Source organism: Syngnathus typhle, linkage group LG14, assembly GCF_033458585.1.
Source record: "Syngnathus typhle isolate RoL2023-S1 ecotype Sweden linkage group LG14, RoL_Styp_1.0, whole genome shotgun sequence".
NCBI lineage: Eukaryota > Metazoa > Chordata > Actinopteri > Syngnathiformes > Syngnathidae > Syngnathus > Syngnathus typhle.
The window spans coordinates 5,835,539-5,848,747 of NC_083751.1; the positions used below are offsets into that span (position 1 = coordinate 5,835,539).

At 41.4% G+C, this 13,209-nt stretch overlaps 2 protein-coding genes across 9 annotated transcripts; one reads left to right on the top strand and one right to left on the bottom strand.

The window, feature by feature from the left end:
* Positions 1 to 41: 41 nt before the first annotated feature.
* Positions 42 to 6,752, top strand: cdkn2c (cyclin-dependent kinase inhibitor 2C (p18, inhibits CDK4)). Of its 4 annotated transcripts, none has more exons than XM_061298039.1 (6): positions 48 to 259; positions 354 to 460; positions 1,236 to 1,321; positions 1,481 to 1,662; positions 2,853 to 3,210; positions 5,791 to 6,752. In XM_061298039.1, exons 4-6 carry the CDS (start codon positions 1,528 to 1,530, stop codon positions 5,802 to 5,804), a joined length of 507 nt encoding a protein of 168 aa, XP_061154023.1. In that variant the 5' UTR covers positions 48 to 259; positions 354 to 460; positions 1,236 to 1,321; positions 1,481 to 1,527; the 3' UTR covers positions 5,805 to 6,752. The 4 variants fall into 4 exon arrangements, with proteins under 4 accessions (XP_061154025.1, XP_061154023.1, XP_061154024.1 ...); XM_061298038.1 differs by having other exon boundaries at positions 49 to 259; positions 1,406 to 1,662; XM_061298040.1 differs by lacking the exon at positions 1,236 to 1,321.
* rnf11b (ring finger protein 11b) lies at positions 5,918 to 13,051 on the bottom strand. Of its 5 annotated transcripts, XR_009717947.1 has the most exons (5): positions 12,476 to 13,051; positions 8,484 to 8,653; positions 7,636 to 8,376; positions 7,469 to 7,552; positions 5,918 to 6,485 (listed from the first exon to the last, which is right to left on the bottom strand). XR_009717947.1 is itself a non-coding variant. In XM_061298042.1 (3 exons), the coding sequence occupies exons 1-3, from the start codon at positions 12,596 to 12,598 to the stop codon at positions 8,205 to 8,207; spliced, it is 465 nt and encodes a 154-aa protein (XP_061154026.1). In that variant the 5' UTR covers positions 12,599 to 13,051; the 3' UTR covers positions 5,918 to 8,204. The 5 variants fall into 5 exon arrangements, 1 of the variants encoding a protein (XP_061154026.1); XR_009717948.1 differs by lacking the exon at positions 7,469 to 7,552; XR_009717945.1 differs by having other exon boundaries at positions 5,918 to 7,552.
* Between the last annotated feature and the right edge of the window lie 158 nt (positions 13,052 to 13,209).

Sequence of the window (13,209 nt, forward strand, 5' to 3'; positions counted from 1 at the left end):
AGCCAGAAGAGGGAGACAAACTGCAAGGAAAAATCAAGCAACGGCACCACACTTGTGACTTGCAGGGGGAAGTGACGCTCAAACACGGAGGAAAAAAGGAGCTTGTCCTCGGTTATGTTTGTTTGGCTTTTCAATAACTGAACCGGGAAGTGTCCTCTCTTTTTGCCTGCGCGCTAGTGTCGCGCTTTGTTTCTTTTACAGGAAGCTACCCGCCTGCTTTGTCAAATCTCATCCAATCTTGAGTTGTATATTTTGAGAGGTAAAAGTGCGTGCGTGTGCTCGCGCGCTTGTATTCGTGTCTGCGTGGAAATGTGTCATCCTATCGTAAAATGATTCTTTTTCTTATCCACAAGTGTTTGTGCGAGTCTTTATTCGGGCGTTCGCCATCGAATCAAACGGGCTTGATGTGGTCTGACTCCTTGTTCAACGCAGCAAATTTGAAAACGAGCGGGAAATGACCGTGAGTGGCGTCACTTTCTGTCTTGCTTCAAACTGTTCGCTGTTGTCGTCCGTTATTGGGCCTTCTTTTTCATATTTGCTTGTATGTATAGTCTTTGATTTTTCTCTGCCGTTGTTATACTGTCGCATGCCTCACAGAGGTTTGGACTTAGGTTACTATTAGTTGTTTTTTTTACTATTATTATTGATATTATTATTATTATCCATCCATTCATTTTCTATACCACTTGTCCCACAGGGATCGCGGGCGTGCTGGAGCCTATCCCAGCAGTCATTATTATTATCATTATTATTATTATTATAAATTACGTATATTATTATTAAAATTAAAAACAACAAAGTACATTTCGATTGTTTATTTATATATTGCAATAGACGCATTTTTGTCACCAAATGGAATTATTAATATATCATTATTCATTATTTTCTATCTATTCACTAGCTGAACCACTTATCACGTTCATTCTAGTTATTTTATTATTAGAAATAGTAGTTTCGTCATCATCACAGTTGAATGCATACTATTGCCGTAATAATTAAAACAACACAATGATGTGGTGCTGTTCCACTGAATATACAGTAGAATATACATATAGACTTATCCCTATGTAAAATGTTTAACCCATTACAGTGACTAACTTAATAAATTCAACCAAAATACACAAATATTAAAATAGTGTTATTTAATATGATTTAATATTCTTGTTAATTGCTGTTTAAATGTATTAATTTATTGTCCAGATTGTTGATTCTCACTAGTTCTGTCTGTGCTGCAGCCTATACGGAGCTGTTTTTGAATGAGAGGCAGGGTAGAGCTGGTCACCAGACAGTTGCAGAGTTACCATATAAGGATTCACGTCAGGTTAGACAATGATTTTCTAGGAATTTGTAAAATCTCAACCTTGACATGGAGGCCGATTGAAGTATTTCTTCTTTAATGTGATAGGACTTATGGGGAGGAGTCTCTCGCTCTCTCTTCCGCTTTCCCCCTCCCTCTTTTTTGCTTCTGCACATGCTTCAGATCAGACCATTTTCCATTTTGGCCTCCTGTAACCTGCTCCCCCAAGAATGGCAGACATTTTGCCACTAGCCGATCGGCTGTGTAGTGCTTCTGCTAATGGGAATTTACCAGAGGTTTTATTGTTGCTGCAAAATGGGGCTGCTGTCAATGGAAAGAATACTTTTCAAAGGACTGCATTACAGGTTGGTTCATCCTCTTCCATCACCTCAAAATTAATTTGGATATTTTACTTATAAATCTGTGATTTTAGACATTGCTGTGAAGGTTTATACACGTTTTGATAATTTTCCATTCTGGAAAGTAAAATCCAAAAAGGAGAAGTACTCGGTAACAATAACAGCACAGTGGAGGTCAAAAACTACACAATGGCTAATATTGCAGAATTAGATTAATATGGATCATAAGTGTATTGTTTTGTAGTAATTTCATTTAAGCAATTTAACATCAAAAAGTGTGTTTTTGTAGGCCACTCCCTATTGAATATTCACTGTTTAACTTGACCTACAAAGCTGCTTGAACAACTACAATCATTTTAGCATTGTTTTCCATACGTTTTGTGCATATATCAGAGTGAGAAATATAATAAAAGATTGTTGGTGAGAAATGTTTATATATATATATATATATATATATATATGATAGAAAAAAGACAAGGGACCAAAATGAAGAGCTTGCTAACAGAATTGTCTCAGTCTTCCTCTTAACCTGCCTGGGCTTTTTTTTTTTTTTTTAAATCACATTTATAAAGATTATTATTTTAAGACTTTATTTATAAAGTCACATTGTTTATAAATGTATATATATTATAAAGTTAATTTAGGACACTAAAAAGATTTATGGAATTTACTGACTGCTTGTGTACACGAAAAGTAGGCTACTTAACATTTGGTTGCACACGATTAGCTAAAATGTGGCCAATTAAAATATAAAACCAAATGATTTTTTTCTACAGTGTAGAAAATAATGTCATAATATTGTAAATATAAAATATTTTTATATAAATATATATATATATATATATTATTTTCTACACTGAAAAAAATCATATATATATTATAATATATATATATATATTATAATATATATATATGATTTTTTCAGTGTAGAAAATAATGTCTTAATATTGTAAATATAAAATATTTTTTATATAAATATATATCTATATATCTGTATAAAAACATCTATCTATATATATAAATTATATATATATAAAAACATCTATGTATATATATAAATTATATAGATAGATGTTTTTATATAGATATAGAAGAACACATACATATATATAATTTATATAAATATTTAATTTTCCTCATATGTTTATTTAATGATAAATGACTATTAAAATGCTTTTGTTCTTACCTCGCCACAGGTCGTCAAATTGAGCAGCACCGCAGTCGTCGAGGCCCTCCTGGAGGCCGGGGCTGACCCCAATCTCCGCGACCCGGTGCTCGGCCTCACGGTTACGCACGACGCCGCCCGCGAAGGCTTCGCGGACACCGTGCAGACGCTGCTGGCTCAAAAGGCAGACGCGAACCTCGCGGACGAACGTGGGAACTTCCCGCTGCATTTGGCCGCCAAGCGAGGTAGCGTCGAGGCAGTCCGGGTCCTCCTGGAAGCCACTGCGGCGCCCATCAAGGTGAACAATGACGGGCACACCGCGGAGCAGTTAGCGCTTCTCCACGGGTGGAATGACACGGCCGCCTGCATTTCCAGCTACCTGAAATCAGGTGAGTATATTGATTATTAATTTCATCATGACGCATGTTTGACTAGAATAAAAGTCCTTCTAGTTAATTGTATCAGTTGAGCAGAATTATTTCTTCTTTTTAGCGCTATTTAAAGTTGTGTTCATTTTTTTGTTCCATTCAATTTTCTTTTTGTGCCAAAACATCATCAAAGTTCATTCATGTTTTTTGGTACGCTTATTTGGACACATCAGAGCCATTACAGCTGATTCAGTTGAGATGAAGACCGGAGATAAAACCAACGACAGAAAGGGACAGGAAACTAAGAAAGGTTTCATTTTCAATGAGTCCAAAATCTATAAACCCAAGCCATACTTACAGGCGAAGGACATAAAAGGATGAGAGCTTCAAAAGAAAACCAAAGTGCCAAGTTGACTGGTGAAATCACACTGGTGGAATGTCTGGGACAGCAGACACAGGGACACGCCTAGATTCCTCCGAGACATCCAGGAGGTCAGACACAAGGAGATTATCTGGGCATAGTGCCATGGGAGAGAGGCTCACCTGGGACATGGGCAGAGCGTGGGATTCCAGCACATGATGAAGTTTTGCAAGCTCAGACAGGAAGAGCAAAAAAGGTTTAGTCAGAAAAGAGGGGAAAACCCGGTGGAGTCAATAAGCAGAGTATTCAGAGAGAGTTATGAAGACGTGGGCATCGTGGTTGGACGGGTTGTAAACACAAGAGGACTCATCAAATACGAACACAAAAAGAAGCAGTTGATTTACGCTACACTCTACCCGAAAGTCCCTGTAAAGTGAAACATGATGGCGTCTAGTTTGACAAACCACAGTTAACGCCAAACAAATTCAAAATCGTGAACAAACAAGCCATTGTTTTCGCTCTCAAATACCTGAAACCACATCCTGCTGAACTGTCAATCAAATACCACGCCATTTGGTGTAGTGCCCTTAAGGCCTCCTGTGACTGGAATATGGTGAAGAGAGGTGATAGTTAGCAGCTAGCCTGTGAGCTAACAGGATTGGGCCTCATATTATAGGCCTTATTTAAATCCTACCTTTTGGACATCTGCGGACAGAGTTGAAAGATATAATCTGGACGAAGCACCATACAAACCTGAGAAGACTGGAGCACTTTGCACTTCATGAGCGGATCCAAAATCCTGCTGAGAGGTGAAGTTGAGTGTACCATCTTGTTTCAAGAATTGTAAATAGTTTTGTTGAACCACAATCCAGAAGCTATGTCTGGCATTCAATTATTCATTTTCATTCAAAGTTCATCATTAAGAGAGGTACCGCCAATTTTGTTTATCTTTTGCTTTCTTGCTTTTTTTCCCCCTAAATACATTTTAAAACAATATCTTACAGTCATCATTTAACATAAAATATAAAATTCGCTTAAAGGAAAAATTTGGCATTGTAATAATAATAAAAAAAAGTCTGTTTCTAAGGCCTTCTTATAGCATGGACGGACACTTTTAAGAAAACACGCAGCAGTGTTGATAAAACAGAAATTGAGCGTATTTTCTTCAGAGAAATACTACAATAAGCGCTCGACCAACGAACCGAGTCCTCGTCCACCTGATGGCGCCCCACATAAGCGCGTCGTCAGCCTTCGTTCATACCGGAGTGTGTACAGTTTGGCTGATGAGTTTAAAAGAAAAGAGAAAAAAAAGGCCGTGAACTCACTCTTTATCACTCTATGTCACGTTAACGTGATTCTCCAAAAATAATTTCTAAAAGAGTTGGTAAGCGCTAACCGCTCAGATGTTACGATGAGGACGTGCATGTGCAGGCCGCTCAGTGCACCTCTGTCGAATTTTACATATACGCACATTATGCATTAACAATTTTTTTATGGTGAGCTCACATTTGAAAAGGTCGTTTGTATAGAAAGAAACTAATGTATAAATGTATTCTTTATGCAACTGCACCGGGGATAGAGAATAGAACAGAATAAAATACACTAGTGGGTGTAATTTGTTTTTTAAATTACATCCAAAAAGTGTATTTGCATAAAGTGCCGCGGGATATTTGAATAATTCATAAGTACACAACGTTGCAAACTAGTGTCTCAACCGTTGAGGCCTACTGCGCGAGTTATCTGCGCTCAATTATCATGAATATTTATGTCGATTATTTTGGGTCAATGAATCCTTAAAAATGATTCCACAACACGCACTCACTCGTTCAATGTTCACATCCAATCCTGAAATACAGTTTTGTTGCTTTTATGGAATTATATCGAGTACGTTACAGCATTTTCGTGGAAACATTCGTCCATGCGCGCGTCCTTGTCTCAATCTTATTGCCACCGCATCGCATCTTTTCGTTTAACGCCAGTCTAGCAACACAACGTTGACTTTAGATGTTAAATTTAGGCCTAAAAGGGGGCGTGGTTGTGACGTATAACTATCGCGTTTGGATTGGTTGAGAGTATCACGCTGAAACGAGGCCAGCGTGACGTGGTCAGATCACGATGCCCGCATTCTTTAGTCCAGTTTTCAAACGCGCACGGCAATGATGGTCACTTTTAAAGCACTATAATTTACAGAAGTAGGTTTTATTGCAAAGAACTCACCCTGTTTTTCTTCTTTCACACAGCTCAGAAGAATTGACGAAGATGCGCAGCTCTCTTCGTCTGCTTGTTTTTGCTCAACTGATGAGAACATTTAGAAATGTTAAAAATTCCATCAAGCTGATGAAATTAAGGAAAAACACAATGTAAACCTTTTCATTGTTCTAATCGATTTATTTGGATTGTGCCGCTACAAATAGACTTCCAAGTTGTTCGAATTCCATATCAGATAAGATATTATGTCAACAAGATCTGGGCTACAATTGCTGACTGCGGAAAGACAAAGCCCACGTGACGGAGATATTGAATGACTATAGGAATATAGGAAAGTTATACACCTTGATAGAAACGTGCATGATCAGAGTGTTAAGCTTACCTTGAAGTTACTGTAAAAAATCAGGGGTAAAGCAATCCAACACTGTGCATCGTTAGTGATAAATAAAACTAAAAATAATTGTCCCCCACCCCTTCTCAATATTGAAATTCGGATTTAATATGTAATCATTTTTCCAAGGTCATCTTCCCATGTATTCCACAACAAACAAATTGACATTACAATAAACAATACGGAGTTTACAATAAATTTGGTCTTCTATGTTAGCGCAGCCACATGTGAATACTACTTCTTACAAAATGTGCCCGGCCCTGGAAACTTGTCTGTACTGTCACAAGTGGTGATGGTAATATGACCCCCTCGGTTTGCCGAGCAGTTTATAAAGTCCTGCAATGAGAAACAATATTGAGTCACAATGCCTCCTAATCCAGATTCAAAAGGACTAACACTATTTTATAAAATATTACTGATCTCTTCTACAGCACAGACTGACGGGAAAACGGTTCAGCTTCAGGCAGTGATAAAGTGGAAACAAGTCTCACTACTCACACAAGGAAATGTTCAACAGGGATCCTTACACAAACATAAAACACACACACACACCCATGTAAATGAGCAAACACAACCCATTTAAATGAGCAGAGATGGACCGTTTGGTTCTTACAAAAATCCACCCACAATCAAACACGTGCCAGTGAGCTCGGCTTTTAAAAATAAATAAAACAGACAACGCCTGGCCGCTCCCAAGTGAGGCAACTTTACGTACAGCTGTTTCATTGTCAACGAACATCCGGCCAGCAGTGAGCGCCCGCCCGTGAGTCATCTTGGTGGAAATAAATAAGAGCAGCTCATTTGAATGAAGTTCCTATTTAAATGAGCTCCGAGTATTCAAATTGTTTGCAAGTATGGGCTTGTCGTTTGAGTTCCGCTGTTACATAGCTGATTCATAAAGCACTGTGCAAAAGGCGGTGTGTGGTTTTCACCACCCCATACAGTTTAACTTTGAGACTCATTGTGAATTGCTGGTCTCCTTTTTCTACTGCGCGGCATCGACGTACGACTCGGCTCGCTATTTCCATCGGCAAAAGCCGATAACGGCCCAACTGCTGTTCCCGAACTGCGAATATGCACGCGTTTACGGAACCTGCTTAGGACATGTGTCATTTTTGTGTTGATGGGAAAAGCTTTCACCCTGTGAATTTGTCGGCAGAGGCACAGCCGGTGTGAAGTTTAACACGTTTCCCGCTGCACTTTGTGTTGGAAGCCCTGTCATGAACATCTAATTATCCAAATACGTGAACCTTTCTACAGACAGCGCAAAATCCCGTTTTAGCCAGTTCTGTCTGAAAGGTACAGACCAGCTCTATTACCTTTTCCCCTTCGATGCGGCGATCCGCCATAAAGGCGACGTGAATGTTATGTAGGCCATGGCTTGACTTGTCAGCTCACATTTCCTTGTGCCATGTGGGGGGGAAATTAAACAAAGCCCTTTACAAAAAAAAAAAAAAACACACACATTCAAATTGACATTACTCACGGGGGATCAAGACTGAGAGCGTCTGTTGTAATCTAATCACGCATCGGTGCGGCTGGCAGCTTGGAGCCGGCGGCCATTTTGGAAGCTGCAAATCTCCTGGACTGCTACTTCTTCTATCTCCTCTTGACAAGGATCCAAGGCAAAGGGAAAAACAGCACGGCGGGCAGATGGGGCCATCTTGAGTGGCGTCACAGTCTACATCAAAGATACACAACTCCCAAAAAAGGTTTGGGATACTGGGCTTTGAATCAACCTAAAATACACTACAACCTTTGCAGGTGAACCTTCTTTGACCTTTGTGAGTAGTACAAGTATGTGACACTGTCTCAGTGACCTTTTCTTCTTTTTTTAAAATGTCCGCTGCTTCCTGGTATGCAGCTCCAATTCTTTCTCTTTCACAGACACAATCCTGACCAGCAGGCCCACTCGTGAACACTTGCCCCCATCTTTACTAATGCTGGATAGGTCTACAAGTGTGCAGTCCATGTGCCAGTTTGTGTCAAGCGTGGTCCATAGGAGTGTGTGTGCGTGTGAGTTTGCGTATGGGTGCGTGCACATGCGGATGTGTGTCAGTTGGTCTCGTAGGAGGAAAGCAAGGCGGCGTCCACCGGCTCCATGCAGGACGGGCAGGTGAAGGACCTCATGAGCCAGTCGTCGATACAGTCCATGTGGTAGATGTGCATGCAGGGCAGGAATCTGATGGGGTCCCCGTACACAAAGTCCATCATGCAGATGACGCACCTGCGGAACCAAACGCAGACATTTGACTAAATGTAGCGGCCTGTTTTCCCGGGAAGCGCCATCAGGAGTGAAGCAAAAACATACGTTTGGTCAGTTTCACCACTTACTCTCTGATCTTTTTCTCTGATTCATCCCGCCCGGGGTCAAAGACACCCCTCGGAAGGTGCTGGATCAGTCCGATGCGCTGGGCGATGCGCACTTGCTCCTCTTCTGTCAGTTGGGTGGCGAGTCGGGGCTGGCTAGGTGTCGGGTGGTAGGTTGGAACGTGAATCTGTTCCTGCGAAAAGAGAAAGAGACATTTTTTTTTTTTTATATATATCCACAAATGCCAAATCTAATATTTATTTCAACACAAATAAGTCAACTTTTGTTACGTGAACACAATAGAAGCAACGTCATTGTTGGTCATGTTCAAATCTAACAAAGGAACATTTGTGAGCAGTGACTGGACTTGGGAATGCAGCATGTTCCCTGGCAAGTAGATGGGGATGTTTCCCAACAAGAGCCAAAGGCAGCAGGACCCCCCACACACACGCAAGCGAAATTGGTTGGCCTCCCTTTATGAATGGAAACCCACATTGGTCACAGAATTAACTTCAATCGGACGAAAGTAATAATAAATTAAACAGAAAAAGAAATAGGATCGTGGCATTTTAGTGGCTTTCAAAGCTAGGAATAAGTGGCATTTTCTAAAGGATAACATTTATAAAATGACACAGGAAATCATTGCAGGAAATTACTCCCTTTGTGGTGGCACGGGTTGCCTTTCTGAAAACATTTGCAAGCAGCAAAAAGGCAAAACCCAAAAGATCAATGACTCATGAATGTGGCCTCTGTAAAAAAAAAAAAAAAAAAGGCTTGAAGTCACTCGGAGATTCCTTTTCTTTGCTATCTGAATAATACATTTGTGTGGGGCAGTAACACGAGCGAGCACCATGAGTCAGCAGAACTGGGCCAAACGGTTCCTCCTTTCACCCGTGCCAAACGGGGATAAAAGCGACATGCACGAATCCTGGGAGGGAGTAGCTGCTATTACCGTGCGTGCATGCGTGTTAGCTGTGCCAATGGTCAGCAGTCTAATTGTGATCCGAGGCCTCTCCTTTCTCTCAAATCCGGTGCGTCACCTGACTTGCAACAACTGTCCGTTACATAACCTCGGCTCGACCGGGAGGACACGGTCAGCGAGCGGGACGGGTGAGCGGGTTTAGCAAAAGGGGCATAGAAGGCGAGTTGAGCCAACACACAGACCTTGGCTCTTCTGATAAGTGTCAGCCTGCCAAGCCTCGGCTTTGAAAAGAAAATAGACAACATTAAGCGAGTCGAAGTGAAAAGAACTTATTCGGATGCAGTGAGCATGACGTCATCTTAAAGGCAGCCGTGGCAAGTAATGCCAGAAACCTGAACCGTTGAGAGGTTCTTCAATTTTGGTCTGCTGTCTCCGGGCTGCCGAGTAACCAAATCTCTGGACGGCACCTGAACATACGAAAGACGTCTGACAGCGTCACACTGCCAAACAACAATGGGGAGGGAGATAAGGGCCCTTCCAATCCGGGATGTTGTTTGGGGATAACAGCAGAGGCTGATGACTCATGCTTTGAGTGTATACGAATGACGCGATCGACCCTGGTCAAGCAGGAAAAAGGATGACCTAATGACTAAATAAACCCAGCCGCACACTGAGCAACACGGCGGCAAAATTGTAAATCAAATTACAAATGGCGACTGACCCTCGATTGTTGCATCATTAATATGATGCAACTTTCGAGGAAGAAGCTCGAAAATAATCGGGTAGTGGCAAAGTCTGTAAATAACCTTTGTACACAGACGTTTGCTTGTGCAAACAGTGCCCGGCAGTAGGTACACACATAGAATCATGGAAGGCATAAAAAAACAACAAATACAAACTGTTTCTATTTATCAATTTGTAGCTATAAACCATCCTGACTCGAGTATATTGATTCATTGCCCTTCCTTATTTACCGCAGACCATTTCAGCATCTATCGAAAGCATGAGGTAAAACTCATCCGTGAAAGTCACTTCAAGTATGCCTTTAATTCTGAAGCTATTGAGCTGAGTCATTGTATTTTCAGGCTGAATAAATTCTCATACGTAATCTTTGGCTGCCACCTTGGAAATGCCCTTTGCGATTTTTTATGACGATATAGGGAAGGGACGTTGTTGCTTTCAAAAGCATCTGTGGCCCAGAAACGAGGGAATTGCTTGGTTTTGTTACATATCGGGCTGTTGGGTCGGTGTTAACTTGTCATGAGCTAGCACGAGAAGCTAATGTAGCAGTCTAGCAGGCCTCCATCCACTCTGGCTTCGTACAAGGGGCATTGCAGGTCACACTCATGCAAACAGCTTTAAATCCCGCCGACTGCTCTCACACAAATGCGTCAGCGTTCTTCTCACGGGCTATCTTCCACACCACCAGAACTGTGAGTCAGTCAGTCAATGAACACTCGGGCAGATATTCTCTGACATGAACAGCACTGCACACTTGACATTATAGAGCGGGCACAACATATTTTTGCTTAGTTGCCTAAGTGGTCTGGTGTGCTCAGAAGGCCCATTCAATCCACTTAGCCCGGCTGGTTCCCACAAGAGGAAACAGCTCCTTGTACTGAAGCATTGGCAAATTCCAAAGAGCCTCCCTTTGTTCATTCAGGAAACCAGCACCATGTGCCTTTCGCTCAAACGCCTGCCTTGTGATTCATTGCTGACTGAGTGCATTCTTGTGAGACAAGTGTCATCATCATAGAGAACCACAACAGATGTTAAAAAGTGTACATTTACAAAGCCTCCTACGGACATTCCCTTTATTTTTAAAATTGCCAATATGAACCGTTTAAATCTGAAATGCACCATAAACTATGAACCCCAAACTCTTAATTTGACACAGGAAGGCAGACATCCTAACCACAAAATTCAGCTTCCTGCTTTCATCCATTTTCAGGTTATATATATTTTTTTCTATGTATTCTGACACACTCTTTCCATTTCCCGAGATCACAATGCTTTGAATGTCTGACATTCAGCTGACTAATGCCGATTGAGGGAATAAGCTAGCAAGAATTCAACAGTTTCAGCTTGAAGATGAGTCAATTTCAGATAACGTGGGGAAGAATCATCTGACTCACATCTCTCGGGTCCCCTTCATATGAGGAATCTGTGCAGACCGTTGTGGTTTTTGGCCTGGTTATAGATGGAATTACAAAAATTGACTCGGCGAAAAAGCGCATCATCCTGAACTGTGCGAACACGCCAAAAATGCGTGCCGTGTTCTCAGCTTGGAGAAAGTTGTGCTTACTGTGGTCTACTGAGGGGCACTATGGGGGAGTTGGATCAGGCTGCTATGAAAGAGCCCTTTATAAAGGTAGCTTTTAACTAGTTTGTTAAGCCTCTTGTGAAATTCTATCAGCGTAAACAAAAAGTGCACCACTGGCTTGAATATCTGGCCATATTTATATGCATTAATTAGCCATTTCATGAAGTCTTTATAAAACATTAGAAGGATGATTGACAGTGTTTTGCATTATTTTGTATCGTGATGGCGCCGAGCACAAGCTCACCTGTGACCCGAATGAAGAGAAGCTCAACAGAAAATGGACTGTTCTAAGTCCACCAGCTTTGCTGATGTCACGCAGGATGAAAGTTTAAATTCCAAGTTTGGTTTAACTTATCAACTTATCACTTTCTTTGGTGATGATACAAATTGTGGACATTTTGTTTAGCACTAAAAAATGAAAATATATTTTTTAAAATGCATAAATTAGGAGTTTCATATTGATTCATAGTTTGGCTATTATTATAGTCTGAGCCTAACCAAGAAGACCAAATCCGTAATGTTTATTTATAGCCTGTGTACGTTAATACATCATGGGAGAATGACCTAATAAAAAAAGCAGACATGTATAGTTTCACAATAGTCATTAGATTTTTGCAAATTTGCATTCATACATAAAATAGCAGAGACAGGACGCTGGCGTATTACAAAGCGGATTAGCAACAAAGGGACAGTGTCGAACCAGTCAACAGCTGATCTCGACGCCCCTTCTGTTTTTTTACTGGTGTCGTTTACCTCGCACAGAAAGTTACCTGGTAAGGGGGCGGTGGCTCTAGGTCAGGGTCGACGCCGTCTCCATAGCTGGCCCGGTCCGACTGGGATTCGTGGAGCAACGACATGTCGTCCGAAGTTGGGGACTTAAGGCAGTTGCCCATCTTCGGCCGAACTCCTTCCTTTCCTCTCTGTTTCTCTCGACGTCGATTCCCTTATGTAACAAAGCGAATGTTTCGCAGGCCACCTTTTCTAATTATTTTGTTATGAGTGACGACGACGTGGTTCCAACACGAACCGATGACGTCTGTCTGCCCACCTCTCCCAGACGACGGGAGGGCTACCTTGGGCTCAACAAGACAACATCCCTCAAGCTAGCCGCTAGCCACACAAAGAGCTACTCTAGCTCGCACAGATTAGCTAGCTGGAACACTCGCTTTTAGATTAAAAATACACGCCAAATTGGCTCTTAAAATCCATAAAGGGGAGTCAGGCGAAGGAAGGCCCGACAGTTCTCTTTTAATTCATATTAGTTCCTCCCGGAAACCCTCGCTTGACTGTCAGGGACTTTCCAGTTTTCAGTCGCTATCGACGTCGACGAAAGATGGGGTACTGTAGCAACACCAAGCCCCGCCCATAAGATTATCTGCCAATCGCTATTCGAGTATGTCCACGCAGCTTTTGTTGGCAGCCAATCGAATCGATCACATTGTAATTCTCAGTAAACATAAACAATAGCTAAGAATCGTTGTATGAGATGCAATGTGGGAGATTT

What these genes read in the sequence shown, in the direction of transcription:
- cdkn2c (XM_061298039.1), top strand. Translation starts at nt 1,528, where the DNA reads ATGGCAGACATTTTGCCACTAGCCGATCGGCTGTGTAGTGCTTCTGCT. An exon ending in TTCAAAGGACTGCATTACAG is followed by an intron (nt 1,663 to 2,852) that starts GTTGGTTCATCC and finishes ACCTCGCCACAG; the next exon opens with GTCGTCAAATTGAGCAGCAC.
- rnf11b (XM_061298042.1), bottom strand. Translation starts at nt 12,598, where the DNA reads ATGGGCAACTGCCTTAAGTCCCCAACTTCGGACGACATGTCGTTGCTC. An exon ending in AGCCACCGCCCCCTTACCAG is followed by an intron (nt 8,654 to 12,475) that starts GTAACTTTCTGT and finishes CTCTTTTCGCAG; the next exon opens with GAACAGATTCACGTTCCAAC. An exon ending in TCAGAGAAAAAGATCAGAGA is followed by an intron (nt 8,377 to 8,483) that starts GTAAGTGGTGAA and finishes TTGGTTCCGCAG; the next exon opens with GTGCGTCATCTGCATGATGG.